A 16,287-nucleotide genomic window follows, 5' to 3' on the forward strand; every position below is an offset into this window, starting at 1 on the left:
CTAAGATATTAAAGGCTTAGGTCCATATAAATTTGAAATGTGAAATTCCCCAGTCTTATACCATTTCTGAATGATTTTTCACAAAAATATAGTTTAGTCAAATGGCCGTCGACCCTACACTCCAGAGTTTACTATCAAAACATCTAATATATATATACCGTATTGGCTCGGATATAGGCCACCCCCGTATATAGGCCGCACCCTAAAAGTTTGGTGCTTTTTTTTTTAAAGAGTTTTTTTCTTTAAAAAAGCATCAAAAAAACATGCTGCCACTCTGTCTCTCCCCCCCCCCCCGAGATATGCTGCCACTGTCCTCCTCCCCCCCCCGAGATATGCTGCCACTGTCCCCCCCCCCCCCGGATATACTGTCCCTCTGCTCCCCCTGACTTACCAGAGGAGACCCCCCGGTGTCTTGCGGGCCGGCGGGGGACATCTACGCAATACGCGTATACAACTTCCAGTGCCGGCAGCGATGCGGGTAAACAACCTCCGCAGCCGGTGACCACCCGCACGATGCGCTTAGACAAAAACCTCACATTCTGGCGCAACCCCCCCCCCCCCACGTGGGAAGCGCTGGCAGGGGAGGCTATCTGAGCGTATCGGGGAGTAGGATGCAGGTCCCCTGCACCGCCGCGGGGGATCTGTATCCTAACCCCGCTGCCTGCCCGGCGCCCGGGACTGCGTGTCCCGGGCGTCGGGCGCTAGACCCCGAATATAGGCCGCACCTATAGGCCGGAAAAAGTGCTGCCTATATTCGAGCCAATACGGTATATTTTTGTGTTTGGTATGTACATCATATCTAATAGTTACATGTTTGTTCTGTATGATATACATCTACATGTAACTAATGTCTAATAGGTTTTGAAGATAATTGCACTTGATTTAAAAAAACAAAACAAACTATAAATGTTGCAGTTTTTTTTTAAGCCGGCCTTCTTTGCAGTGATGTATGGATAAGTCTTTGGCTTTGGAAGGGGTGAGCGCCTGTACAAACACTAAGCTAGGCTAGTTTCTGCGTACTCACTTTCAAGTGGTTAAAGCTTTGATGCACTTCGAGGTTCCAAAACCGTTTTTGTAATATTAATAATTGAAAGTATTGTTGCCTGTAGATACTAAGTTAAAAGTTGATGGAGGCTGACACTTGAAAGTTATATCTGAATGTACATGGATATTATGGCCTGTATCTGACTGTTTGCTTTGCACTTTTTTTTTTTTTTTTAAATAAACATCAGTTTTGCATTTTTTTGACTGCTAGTAGCTGTAAGATTCTTTTGATTTTCCTTTTATCAGTTAACAATAGGACAGTAGAGTCAACATCTTAGATCCAGATTGCATTTATTGGCCTTCATAATCCTGATGGTTTTAAAACACGAGTTATCCTTTATAACCATGCAGCACCGCACAGCTTAGAGCTTTAATAAGTCAGACCTCTTGTGTAACTTATTTATTGCACTTCAAAATTTTCCTGGTTATAGCTCTGTGGATTCGTTTTTATCACCTCTGGTAGAACGCTTCCATCTACTCTGCTGAATTTAGCACTTACGACGAAATGGTGCTCGCTAGAAGTAAAGCGTAATCCTAATGCAATCAAGTTAAATGTTACCTTATTCTTAGTTTGCTGTTCATGCGAGAGAAGAGGTGACATTAATAGGTTGTCACCATAGCAAGAAGGCTTATTGTACATTTGGTTTTATGTGAAAATGCCACTAAGTGGAAATTATTAAATTAAGTCTAAGCTTTATTCCCCTAAAAAATAATTGCAGTTTTTGTATGCTGCCGTTTTACTTTAAAATGTCATGATGGTAAAAATACATGTAGGAAAAAACTCTTGAAAATAGCATTGTGTTGTTGGTCTGTGTAGAATCCATTTTATAAAGCGCTAATGCACGGTTGTGCTGTTTTGCATGCATATTGGTTCTTTGGCGTCGGCTCCTCCTCCAGGTGTTTCTACTGAAAGCAGGGAGCATACTAGAGTATGCCACTGCACATGATCAGTAACGCTCATTTTAGTCAATGGGATCTAAGCCATCAATGAAATCCATGGGGATCGCAAAATGCAATCACGTGTATGCTATCTGAAGGCAATCACGTTAACACTTACATGAAGACCAGCCTACAAATCACACGTTACCAGTACCGTACCAGTTAAGTAGCTATACCACCACCAACAAAATGGCGGGAATTCCCTTTTAACATCTGCGCATTTGGGGGAAAAAAAGCCCCATCTTTGGGTTGAACAGCTGAAAAATGTGAAATAGTTAATATATTGCTGTGTGCCTCTATGCTTTAATGGTTTCCAGTTAAATGCTACTTTAATGGAGAAGTACGTGATCTAACATCCTTTAAAGAAATAAGCCTTCTATGGGCGACTTACTCTAGAGATCATCTGTGTTAAATGTTCTTCCAGTGTAACTCTGCTTAGAGTATTTCTTGTAAATAGTTTACTGCTCTATCATAGCAGCACTGGGAATATTATGTTCTTGTTTCTTTTTCTGTGTTGATTGAGATTTTGTTTCTTCAGACTACTGTATTATTCCCCTCTAATTTGTCATCCTATTAGGGTGTTTTGTTTTTAAAATTGTTTAATTCGTTAGGATAGTCTGAAAGGCGGGTGGGTTTGACATTTTGGGAACAGGAAAACCTTTTTTATGTTTCAAAGGTCTATGCAGAACCTGAAATAGACTGGATAGATATCCTGTTATTACACACTGAGATATAATGCAATTTTGGCTTACTTTACAGCGTCTTCGTTCTAATTTGTGCTCTGGGTCATGATCTTTATAAAGAGCAATTAGCAGACCAAATTCCCTCGGTGGAATAGTTCCCATACGAATGGGTTGTTCCTTAGCAAGTAGAATTTTGCACTAGAATTGATCTTAATAAATATTTTAATGACCTGCCTTGTATATCTATCTATAGAGAGAGAGATATCTATAATGTAACCTGGTTAGTTTTTGGCTTCAGTTTTTTTTTTTTTGTGTTTTTTTTGTTAATAGAAGAGTTTTATGCAATGTTGTTTGGAACTGTACCTATGTGAATCCCACCGTTCATGTATTCGTCTTTTGGTTTTTGTGTTCTCTACCACACAGCAGCAAAAGTCTGGGGTCTTTCTGTCCAGCTCTTTAGGATTGACACAAGGCTTTTGTTAACAGAAATTTTTTTGGCCTTTCGTCAAACTTTCCTCGGTATTACTGGAGTTTTCCAGTGGACTACCATCAGAGATGGAAACCCTGCAGACCTCATCTGAAGAGTGATTCTGGACAGAGTCTTGTGTCTGTGCTTATTTCATATGTGCACATTTTAGAACATAGAACAGTTTTGTATGATAGATCTTTATAATGCAACATTACAACATTTTGGTTAACCTATAAGAATACATGTGAACCAAGTTAGCAGTTTTTTGGTTTGTGGGTTAACAAAGAGGGGTTCGTCGTTGGGGAGAAAGCGCCGGTCCTTGGAACAGATGAGTCACTGGATATTTGGGTGCACAGGTGTGATAATACAGCTACAGTATCTGTAACTGACAAGAGTTTGGCACAGTCTCTTTGTTATTTTTCCCCTGCGGCAATAGATTGGCCGAGAACCAAGTTATCGTATTCCGCCTGTGGTGGATTCTTTTCATCATCTGAGACCACATCACAAGTTCCAAATGAAAATTATTTCTTTCCTTTTAGCATCTTTTGTAATTAGTACTTGGATATACTATTTAAGCAGTTCCATAGATCACAACCTTATTTTATTTTAAAGAAACCTCACGAAAGATGCAATCCTAAAGAATACATAGAAAAGGATTCAAAAAGGGGAGACTAGCTATGCAGATGTCATGGTCTATAAAACGGCCTTGTGTAAAATGTATGGCTTATTTAGAGCGTTGGAGCGTTATAACGTTGGGCAACCGTGTTGACGTTCTAATCCTGCCTTCCATGATCATATTATGATGCTATAACCCAAAACTCAACTCTTGTCAAAATTACCCTAGAGTAGAGAAGGGGACCATTAGATGAAGCTGGGGGCCTATATTTGAGAAGATGGTTTTTGTTAGGACATGTTGCATGGTAAACAGGTTTTTTTTTAAATTTATTTATTTTAACAGCTCGTTAAGGTCCAGCTCTGATTGTGTGATGCTTGGGCTGAATAAGTTGCATGTCTGGTAAAGAAAATCTTTCTAGGAGATATTTGCCACTTTTATGTAACCTTTACGGGTTTATTTTTTTGCAGTTGATTTCTATGAAATCAAAATTGTAATCCGTGGAATATGCAATGATTTTGATTGGTGCGTACAATGAAATACTTGCAGCCGCAAGTTGTGAACACTGAAAATGTTGCGCAACGGGTGGTCCCTAAACCCATTGAAAACAATGCATTTTGAGCCCTTACATGTACGGGTTTTGTCATTAAGGGGTTAAATCGGCGTTTAAAGCTTTCTGCAGGGGAAAACAAATGTCATCCAAATTCCAAAATTAAATTTTAAAGTTTGCGGCTGCTGTCTGATATAATGCACACGGTGCTGGCTTGGAAGGTTTTAGGTTATATTTTGAAAGGGCGCCGCTGTATTGCCTTAGGACATGGTACTGACAGTTTTTAAGGTTTGAAGAAGTACTATATTCCGGATCGAAAGATTTTCTGGGAAATTGTTTTAAGAAAAATTTAAAAATAAATAAAAAAAAATCCTGACAGAGCTCATTGCAACGAACCGATTCAGTCGAAAAAGTTGTGTGTTCGTACATGTATTAGGAATTTGTATTTTGACGCACAATTTCACCCACTCCTAATATTAGTTTCAAAGAGCTTGCGTTTGCCGCTTGGGGATGACCTAGCGAGGAGATCTGTGCATGACACTTTGTGCTGTGAAAGTACAATAGCTCGAGCAACAATGCTTTTCCCACCCCCTTTTTTATTATTTTAATATTCCAGACAGTTAAATTGGAAACTGCAGAGGACACTAGTTGACAGCCAATTCATTTTGCTGATTCATCCATTCTCCAGATGGCTCCAGGCCAGAGCTTGGCTTGCAGATTAAAGGCTGAAAGCTGCAAAGCTGCTGGGACTTGAAGGAATGTTGGTAAATTGTTGCTGTATGAAAGCAGGCAATGAGGTTTTTTTAATGCTACTTAAGTTAAAGCAGAAAAGCCATCAGTTACACATGAAGCTCGGCACCATGAAGGGTTTTTTTTTTTGGTTTTTTTTTGTCTAATGCAAACATTTAACTCGGTATCTAGTTTTTCCATGTGAATAGAATATAGTTATGGTCTTAATGTGTCGTGGCTTCTTACGCAGTACAATGTAGGGCTTTGGTGTTTAGCCGCATCTCCATATTGGAAGCATTCTAGACTGCCTTGGTCTTCTCCAAAGATCCTGCAAACTAGAACCTGAATGATCTTGAAGATGATAAACAATAGAGTTTTATATGCCGTATATGGCAGGGCTTTAAGACTTTAAAGCTCTCGTCATTCTTCTTGAAACACAAATCCAGAGAAATACCAGGCATCGGTCATGGCAACATCTATCGCTGATGCATAGAACCACAGCAAAAGCCAAACCAGGCTTTAAGTGTTTACTAAACACGACATTTCTGCTCTCTTCCACACACTGTATGGATCTTAACAAGATTGCCAGACTAATATTGTTTGCTGGCACACTTGCAAAGTAAACCTCCTGGTTTATGTAATGAGACTTTAAAGAAAATATTCAGAAAGCCTGTTTATACCAGTGAGCAATATGGAAGGTATGTGATGAATTAATGGCTTCCCATTAAAAGAAAACTCTGACATGCTGCAAGAGATATCGTTTTCCCCACCGAACATTGATCGTTCTAGGGATTCTGCACCAACTTACTTATATTGTATTTTATTTTTATTTTTTTTTTCAGTTTTGGGAAATGTTTAACCTCAATCAATGCATGGCATTTGGGCATGTTTCATCTTAAACGAACAAAAAAAATACAAAATATATATATATATATATATATAATATAATTTCCAACAATTCCCTCTTAGGGCACCTATTTTGGATTTTTTTGTCTTCAGTGGAGCAACAATGCTTTTACATGCCATTTATGTAGTTTACCCATTATTCAACGTATGTTTTTTTGATTACCCACCCCCACCCCAAAAACGCATTTCATTCTATTGCAAATCTGACACTAAAGTACATGCATCACCCTTAACTAAAACAAATCCCTATAAAACAAATGTTGCAACAAAGATATGTAGGAAGTCTGCTGATCACAGTAATGTACTGCACTTAGATTTATATTTGTGTTGTATAAATTTGTTCTTTATTCTGAAAGTAACCCCCCCCCCCATATCAACAATTTAGAAGTTACAAAAACTATAAAAGATGGCTCTATCCCTGCTTCATGGTAGGAGTAAAGTATGGGAGAGAAGGGGTGATCACTGATTGGCACATGCGATCATATGAGTAGACTGTTTGGTTTCTATGGGACATTGACGAAACCCAAAAATCATAACCGACTTTACAGACGCTGGTTGAACGGTTTACTGCCCCAAACGGTTTCGCCATATGCTCATTGCAGAGCACAGGATGGAAGGCGAATAGCCGGGGGCCAGTGATAAAATACATATTGGGGGGGGGGGGGCGGTTATGAAGCACTCAAATAAATAATTGGCGGAGAGGAATATATATTCTTTCTTTGCATACAAACTTATATAATGTCCATATATTTGCTGGAGTGTTTCTTTCGTTACAAGTTGCTGCTCAGATGCTTTCCTAATCCGTGGTCCAAAGCCCTTCATGAGCATCAATGAAGTGCAAATCCTCTTCTGTAACTGTGTATGTGGTATATTGTTTTTAGCATGAACCATGCTGGTACAGTTCCTCATCCAAGTGAAATCCCGTTAGTATGGAATTAAATCCATAAAGTCTGTCCTTGAAGAAATAGTATGTAAATAAATTGTTGTTTTCACATTTAGTGTACAAAAAAAATAAAAGCTCTGGTCACTGGAGTGTGATAAAGGCTTGAAACGTTAGAAAACTGCTTTGCTGCAGTTTACATTGTTAAATTTTATTTTTTTTTAAACTTTTTTTCTTCCTTCCAAAGCTTGGTTCTTTGCACTGAATGATCTTCCTTTTTTTTTTTTTTTTTTTTTTTTTTTTTCTCCTTAAAAACTAATTTTTGGCATTGGTCTTTTTTCCTGCAGCCGTTAACACCAGCAGGTATGCAGAAAGTTATCGAATCCAGACATATGCTGAATATGTTGAGAAAAGGAATGAAGAAAATAAAGCTAAAAGAAAATGGGCTGAAGATGGCTGGAAGGATTTGGAGAGGAAGCGGTTAAAAACTCAGTACAATTCATACATTTCACAGAATCCCAGAGACTTTTACATGAACAGGTGACTATCCGTTCACACCATACCGGTGTCCGCTGCTGCCCCCGCCCCCCCCTTCCCCATAAAGTGTAGCTTAGTTCCCAAACTGGTCTGTGGGCTGAGAATGTGGGACCTTTTTTGAGGTGCAATTTATTGATAGAACGAGGTATTCTGTGATCCAGGAACAGATGTGTTCTCTGATCCTGTTAAATTGTGAGTACTATGTCTGGCTAACACGGGCGCTCTAGATTATTATGCAACTCCTTGTTGTAGAGCTCTTCGTGGTCTTTTTTTTTTTTTTTTTCCTGTGCTTGAAACACTGGTATGCTGGTACAGAAGTATGCCAACATTTTTTTACCTTTATTGGACTATCAATGATCTTCATTTGCATTGTATTTTTTTTTTTTTTTTTTTTTTTTTTTTACATTATTGCATTTATGTAAATAAATAAAGTTCAGAAAAAGTGGAAAGAAAAAAATAAAAAATAAATATATATATATATATATATATATATATATATATATATATATATATATATATATACCGTATTTGCTCGATTATAAGACGAGGTTTTTTTCAGAACAAATGCTCTAAAAAATACCCCTCGTCTTATAATCTAGGTCGTCTTCTAATCAGACCTCAAAATGTCCGCTGGGGCCAGGCTGCTTACCGGTGCTTTGGTCGCGAGCAGCAGGAGAACAGGAAGCTAGAAGAGTGTCACATAACTCTGCCTCCCCCCTCCTTCCTCTGGGGGCGGGGCCAGAGAAGTTGCTCGCACAGCCGGGCCCCAGCAGAAGTCTTCGAGAGAGAGATCTGCAGTTCAGGTAAGGGGAGGGAGGGTTTTTGTGATTAATGGAATGAATGAGTATTTAAATGTTTGTGAATGAGTGTGTGTTAGTATGGATGTGTAAGGGGGGTGGTGGTGGTAGCATGGCATAGGGAGGCTGTACTCAGACTCCTATCATCCCCAGGTTCCAGCATTTACTGGCTGCCTTGGCTTGATAGGAGTGTGATTGCTGTTAGCAGTTATATATATATATATATATATATATATATATATATATATATAAATACCTCCAGAAATGCCTTTTAACCCCCTATATGCCACTCTGCCTCATGATATGACTTTTAACCCCCTATATGCCACTCTGGTATATAGGGGATTAAAGGCATATCATGGGGCAGAGTGGCATATAGGAGGGTATAAGACATTTCTGGAGGCAGAGTGGCATATAGAGGGTTAAAAGGCACATAATGGGGCAGAGTGGCAAATAGGGGGTATAAGGCATTTCTGGGGGCAGAGTGGCAACCCTGGGGGCAGATGTGCATAACTGGGGGGGGGCAGGTTGGCAAATAAAAGGAAATAAAAAAAATATTTTTCTCAATCATAGCTTTTATTAAATATGAAAATATTGTTTACATGAATTAATATTTACTAGTAAAACTTTTTTTCCTATAGGGTAGTCTTATATTCAGGCTTTTTGTTTTTTTCCTAAATTAATATTTAGATTTTGGGGGGTCGTCTTATAATCAGGGTCGTCTTATAATCGAGCAAATACGGTATATATATATATATATATATATTATATTTCAAAAAAAAAATCTGGATCATTTCTGCTGAACAAGCCAAATGTCTCTGACATTTAGAAAAGTCATTAATCTGGTCTCTCCCTTTTTGAGCAATACCTTGATGTAAAAATCCATACTGGGAATAACATCCATCCCATGTTACTGGACATTATATCTTTGAATGTAACATCTGGCAGCCAGATGTATTTTGGGGATGGCGTTCATACCGGGGATATGCGCAGGGAACTGCAGTGTGGAATCTCGGACTGTCTTCACTTTTGTACTGCTGTCTGATCAACACAATCTTGCACTCCTAGTTTTCCGTTAGCGGGTGATAACGCCATGTTGGAAGTATTTAAAGGGGGATGTTCCTTGGAGGGCAAGTTTTTCATTGAGTGTTAAGTACAGTGCAGTATAAAGTAATGTGTGAAATTCAGCAAGATTAAGGTTCTAAGCGAGTAGCAATAGCTTGTGTGTACTGCACCGTATACTGCCTCACAAACACAAAGGGGTCCGCTCACTAAAGAGGTGTTTGGAGAAATGCTGAATTCCCTAACATCCATATATATTAAGGGCAAATGCCAGAGAGCCTCTCTGTGCTGGCCCTGTATAATGTATAGCTAAATCACCAAACTATGCCACATTACCTATGCCTTATGCAGGGCCAACTCGGCCCTTTCTGCCTTAGAAACTCTTTAGTAAATGGAACAATCGGCAACTTAATGCAGGGACACTGACATATATTCATGCAGAACAGGAGAAAAGCAGGTTTAAGGTTCCCCAGTTAACATACAGGGTAATATTTTTTATTTTTTTTTATGCAATACTGTGCTTTGTGTTTTGTTTTGGTTTTCTTGTTAAAATGCCACATTTCCTGCCTGTTTTGAATAAGTGTCAGATTTATTTCCATATGGAAATAGTAAAAAGGCTTACAACAGAAGCAATATCTCTGTATCTGCTTACTGTTTAGAATATGCCAAACCTTAGACCTGCCGTGGGATTAAAAGACAAACGAATACGTTCCAAGCGATGTTATTACAGTGAATGCAGAGTGAATTAGCCGTGATAGGGATTTTAAATTGTCTCTGCCTATTCATACCCAACCTCTAACATAATCCAGGCTATGTGCTCCTATATGAATAAATGCGACTCTGCACTCGCATACGGTAATATGGTCGTGGCATAAAAGGCAATTATGCTCCTCTATCCTGCAGCACAAAAAACATTTTATTTTTTATTTGCGTCCTTTGTGTGTTTTGTTTGTAGTAATCGTTTTTTTCATGTCATAATAAAGCGTTCTAGCTCTGAATTAACACACGTGTGTTCACACCTTGTCAGCTTTGCTGCCCCAAGTTCGTCGGTAAAAAGGAGCATGAGCCCGATCCAAGAGGAGGCCGTGTCTGAAGATCCAGATTCACACGCCAAGGAAGAAGAAATGGGTTCTGCTGAGCCCGGAGCGTCTGAGCAGCTGGAGGAGAAAGCAAAAGTTCACAAGCGCCAGAAAACAGACTCTTCACCAGCAGGTTTGCTATTCTAGTTGCAATCATTTCGTTGCACAGAAACTTGTACATTTGCTTAGAAATAAAGTGCAAGATATCAGACTTACATACAAATTGCACACTATTTTAATAAGCTGAGCTTTTCATTTGGCCAAAGTGTTGTGAGCGATCCGGTCGGATGCCGATACTGTCGATTATTAAATATAAAATGCATTTTTCCCTAGTGCTTCACTGCATTTGCAGATTACAAGAGGCTTCCGCAGCAGACAGAATGAGCCATTAAGGAAAGATTACATTCTTCCAGAAACACAAAATCAGGTCCAAGCTTTGCGAAGCTCGGCCAAACAAAATACTATTTGCAACAATTTAGCGTTAATGTTTAAAATGTAACAAGCGGCCTTTTGATTTAAAGGCCAGGGCACAAATCTTTTCACCACTCCCACATTTATTTCAATTATCTGTTTTACTTCATTTGCAGAATAAAAATACAGAAATAAAAAAAAATGTTGCCCAGAGATTTATTAACATATTTTAGCTTATACGTGTTTATTTGGACTATTTTGAATGCCAAAAAGCACAAAACTGAAGATTTCTTCAATGTTTAATAATATTGGTGTAAATTTTTATATAGCAAATCTTTTTTTTTTTTTTTTTTTTTTTTTCTTTCTATAAAAAATGCTCAAACTGAATCACTATTGTTCTAAATGTGTTTGGTAAACTAATATAATCCCTTCTTGCAATTTATTTTATTGCCAAGTTGCCTTTTGCTTTTTTGGATATTGCAATAGGACAGTTATTTGTGCAAAAAAAAAAAAAAGTTAGTGTAAAATGTGAACTTATTTTGATGTATTTTTAATGTGTTTTTGTCTTCCAGAATGCAGTAACAGCAGCTCCTCTGTTCTGTTTGAAGTTCCTGACACTTGGTAGCAGTGGTGATCTCAAAACAAGATTTGGAAGCCATAAATAACTTCATTTTGTGTCTAAGATAGCCATGCAAATGTTGTCTCGCAGCTACTTTCTCCAGCCCTGATACAACATAATAAAAGCACAACTCACTGATCACATCAGCATTGCTGTCTCTACATAACTTATCATTAAATATAGCAAAGAAAAGTAGTGGGTTATTTAAAAATATTTAATATTTAAGTCATCAAAACCCCTTCAGGTCATTTATTCTCCTGTGCTGGATTTCGCCATCCATTCCCTTTTACCTTGATTTTTTTTGTTTCTCCTATTCTGCACATACTATGTTCCACTGCTGCAAGATGTAAATGTTCTGTATGCCGCTGGAATAAACATATCAATATAAAATGTCATTTAAAAAAATCTTTTCCTGGAATCTTGTGGTCGACCTGCTGTTTTTTTTTTTTACTTATGTTGTATGTACAGATATTCTCCTTGAAGCTTTTTTTTTTTTTTTGGGCTTCTCCTACCTGAGCACAGAGTGCTCTCATTGGGCATTTAAAAACATTTAAGAAACTAAATATTACAGGTTTCAATAAACTTTAATCATTGGACTTGAATATAAATACATTGGTGCTCTGATCACTATGGTAGGAATCTGTGAACCACTTAAGAGCTCTTCCAAAATTCATCTTTTTTTCCCCATCGCTAAACCTATTGACTGTTAGATGTTATTGATGCCATTTGAGTAGGTTTAAAGCCCATTTATTTCTGTACGTATTTAATTAATATGACCCTTTGCTATGTTTTTCTTAAATCTTCTAAAGTTTTGTCTGCTGGATAATCCAGATTACATTTACCTTAAACAAACCACTTAAACATTAAGACCCTGGGGAAAATATTTTAACAATGTGTCACGATGACCTGTTTTAGTTTGCCTTCCTTTGTGTTTGCAATGACTGTGATTTTTGACTTGAATCTTAAAGTGAAAGGTTGTTTGTTCACCAAACACATATTAATGCCTACACATGGACAACATTTTCCATCTTGTAGTATATCGATTGATGTATGTATTGTATGTGTGTTTTTGTTTGATTTTTTTTTTTGTGCTACACATTAAGGTGACAAGGGATTTTTTTGCCACGTGTTAAGTGTCACATTCATCATCGTTGTGGCCTGTCACTGAAATTGGTTTAGTTTGCGTTTATAAACCATAAATTAATATAGATGTTTTATGTTTGACTTTTTTTTAAGGACATCTTTCCTTTCCCTTGGTGTGTACATGTGAAGTATTGGTCTAATAAAAACAAATAAGTTAAAATTAATTTCAACCTCAAAATTGTTTTGTATTTTGTTTTTGTTAAATGATTGTCAACCTATACAGAATGAAAAGAATTCTTGCAACTGGCACCAGCCATTTGTTTAAAACGTAATAGATCTGCATTATTAGACAATGCTAGCTATTTATCTTTTTTTTGTATGATGGAAATAAAGTCCCAAATGTATTTCCATAAAGTGAAATTAAAGAAACTTTTTGTAATTACATTTTGGTGTGGTTTGTTTGTTTGTTTTGGGTGTTTGTGCTTTAATTTTTCATATTTAAGCTACATATTAAGTTGTATTAACTGTATAGATTTTAAATAAGTTTCTATATACAATTCAATGTTGTGGTAGGAAACAAATTGGTAAAATGTGATTATTTTTTTTTTGATTTTTTTTAATTTATTTTTTATAATTTTCTTATTGTTGCATCAAAATATTCTGGTGATCCTCTAATATTAGATTAGATTTAGCTGGTCTAAGGGATACCTGATGTTGCAAGCATTATCCCCTATTAAAGCTTGCCATATGATAGGGAGGTAAATATGTTAAATTACCCAGTGGCTTGTGCCTCCCCAATGCGTTGTTCACCTCACCTGCACAGGAAGACGAGAATGCACGGGTACCGTGCTGAGTCCCTTTTCCTTTACATCTGTCCTGCTAACCAGGAAGCATGCCAATTAATGCCGATAAGCCTTATGTTCTCACACAATAAATATGATAAAGAATCAGACTTCTGCAGATGTTGTGCAGCTGCCAGTTGAGTATTGAAGCAGCACAAAAAAAACTAAATTTAAATAATAAATGGCCATGATCACACCCTTTTAGGGAACAACAAAACTTAAACCAAGTAATCATATAGTAAAAATACATTCTGAAGACCCTTCTGTTTAAATGCAATATTTTTATATTATACATAAAATATTATATATAATGTTCTTTCTGTACCTTGCTGAAGACTTGCAGCTTTTAATAAAGTCTCATCCGTTATTTTTAAACCTAATAGAAATGTGAACTTTGGTAGACCTTTTACCTTTTTATCTTTAATTTGGTTCAACTATCTTATTTCTTTGTCAGTAGTTGGGTACACTTCACTGGACACTAGTAATTACCATGTAAATCCTTTAAGTACCTGGTTAGATAGACCTTCACAGAAAGCACTTTTAATTATTTTACAGTAATATATCATTTTGGTTCTCCTCTGAACAACCAAACTGTGGCTTACTTTGAGCACCACATTAATCTTTGTAAGACAACTTGAGTCTGATCCTTGTTACAGTTTCACTATCTTAATGCATGTGAAAATAAAAATATAAAATTATATTTAAAATTTATTTTGGCGCAAACATTTCGTTGAGTTTTTTTTTTGCCTGCTTTTGGTAAATACTTTATCACACAGCGCTATATCAGACTTGCATTTTTTATTAGCCATTTTAAGGGGCCATAATGTGGTTTCTTCATCCAGTCACTAGACTATTGTCTAGTTGTTTTGAGTCACTGACACTGTTTGACTCATGAATCAATGCAGAGGTTCATAATACCGCATGTACGCTTCCCTTAACCAGTCAGGATAGGCTATACCTAATTAAAGCAAAACCAGTCATTCTTGGAAATGGTGATTGCTTGCCTTCCTAGTGGGTGGCTGACTGCATATCTGTATCAAGACAACTATGATTCACAACACACTGCCTTTTGGCATTAACTCTTTCTATAAGTCACAAAAAGGTTTTTAGTTTTTGCTGAAAAGGTACAAGTATGGAAACAGAGACATAAACAAGGCTTTTCTCATGAAAGTTTCCCTGGGACATAATAAGGAACTATCCTTAAATAAAACCTTCGATGTAGGTCTTTATTTGGCTGTCATTTAGTATTCTCTTGGTGTAACAGCTTTGTTTGTGAATTTATTCTGGGGTTTTTTGGTCAGATTGGAGCCACTTCTGTTACCATAACATCTTATGTAGTGACACTATTGCATCCGCACACGTTTACCCCTTTTTGACAGTTTTTAGAGGTGGGACACTTTTCTTGCCCAGGTCTGTATGTATGTATGTATGTATGTGTATATATATATATATATATATATATATAGTGTGTGTGTGTATATATAATATATAATTTGAAAATTCAGTGTGACATTGACCATCTCTTGGTTCCAATAAACAAGATATCAATATTTTTAAAAAGACTATAGAATTTTATTGTATGGGCTTAAGCTAAAGTTAGCCCACAGCCTCAGTGACCCCTATGTTTTTGTATAACCTTCTACTTTCAGAAACTTCTTACAATGCATTGCAGTATTCCTCGTATGTCTAAAAGAAGCCTCTTTTTCTTTTTTTTTTTTATTTATTTATTTATAAACTTGGAGCATTAAATCAATCAGTTACCCAACCTAAATTTAGCTCTCAATACTGGGAAACAGGTATGCAAGCGCCTTTAAAAGCTACCCACAACGTATTGTTTTTTAAAAAAATGTTGATTAATAATCGCAATATTATTTTACTAAAATAGCCATATGTAGTTTAAAATGTAGTGGAATGGTACAGCTTGCTATCATGATGTTAACAAATAGATTAGAGTATTTCAGTGTCAATAGTAGCCTTATTAAATTAGTTGAGCGGTTCATTCTGACAGCATTGCGTGACTTTTAACCCTTTGCGTCTCCAGCTAGCTGTATAGGGTTACAAATTGGGGGTGTTCCTAGATATAATTCATTCATTTGATATCAGAAAAATAGGTTGTTCAGCCATAAGTCTTCATTTTAATTCCTGGTTTATTTCCCTTTATTTCTATTATCTTGTAGGTGTTTCTGCATTCTTCAACAAATGTGAATGTACTTAAGTTTTACAGTTGCAAGGAGACACAATCTCCACATCTGCACCTTAAGGGCCACGACTAAAAAATATTATATGTATGATACATTCTTTAAATAGGTCCCATTTTACAAAATAAAATGCACTTGGAATATTTTCTTGTATAAAACAAAATAAAATAATCAACAGATCCATAATTACAACTTTGGGTGAAGTCTTGACCAACCAAGCATGTCTTCTCCATAAGTTATTTCTCTTTCAATGTATATTAACGGGAGAAGTGTGTCTGGTTTTATTTTAGAGTTGGGTGATTAATTATAGTGCGTGACATCATTCAGAAACGCAGGAAGTGCTGACCTTATCACCTCAGCGGGGATACAAGTTTGTGGTATCTGTGTGGGTGACATCATAAAAGGAACCTTTTTATCAATATGAAGGCTTGTCAGACTACTTTTAATTTCCCTTAGTCATTTTGGCTGAGGTCATTAACTCTTAACGGTAACTAGCTTTTCAGTTTCATTCATGTGGTTTGCTTTAACAACCAAGCATCGACATGCTAATTCAGAGAAAATCCATGTCTACGTGCTGGAATATTTTAGTTGCTACGTTATACGATACAACATAGACACACACGAACACACACACACATACAGAATTATATTGTAATGTAGCCCTTGCTTGCATTTTTAGTTGACAGTGCTATTTGCTTATAAACGAGAAGTAATAAATCCTGCTACCTAAAATAAGTTAGCAATACCATGGAGAGAAAAACCCAATACGTGTTGACCTAAAAGAACATTCCGTTGGTACTAAGAGTATTAATTAAAACCAAAACATATAACATTTATGGCACAAGC

General features: G+C 36.8%; 1 protein-coding gene across 1 annotated transcript in view; it reads left to right on the plus strand.

Moving 5' to 3' along the window:
- The window catches only part of LOC149278293 (poly(A)-specific ribonuclease PARN-like), a 42,134-nt gene extending 30,810 nt beyond the window's left edge, over positions 1-11,324 (plus strand). Inside the window, exons 22-24 of the mRNA XM_089502123.1 lie at positions 7,161-7,353; positions 10,237-10,421; positions 11,272-11,324. Coding sequence (XP_089358249.1) covers positions 7,161-7,353; positions 10,237-10,421; positions 11,272-11,324 — 431 coding nt within the window. The remainder of the gene's footprint in view (positions 1-7,160; positions 7,354-10,236; positions 10,422-11,271) is intronic.
- The last annotated feature ends 4,963 nt before the right edge of the window (positions 11,325-16,287 follow it).

Source organism: Sceloporus occidentalis, unplaced genomic scaffold (assembly GCF_023333645.1).
Source record: "Sceloporus occidentalis isolate IW3139 unplaced genomic scaffold, rSceOcc1.0.p SCAF_195, whole genome shotgun sequence".
NCBI lineage: Eukaryota > Metazoa > Chordata > Lepidosauria > Squamata > Phrynosomatidae > Sceloporus > Sceloporus occidentalis.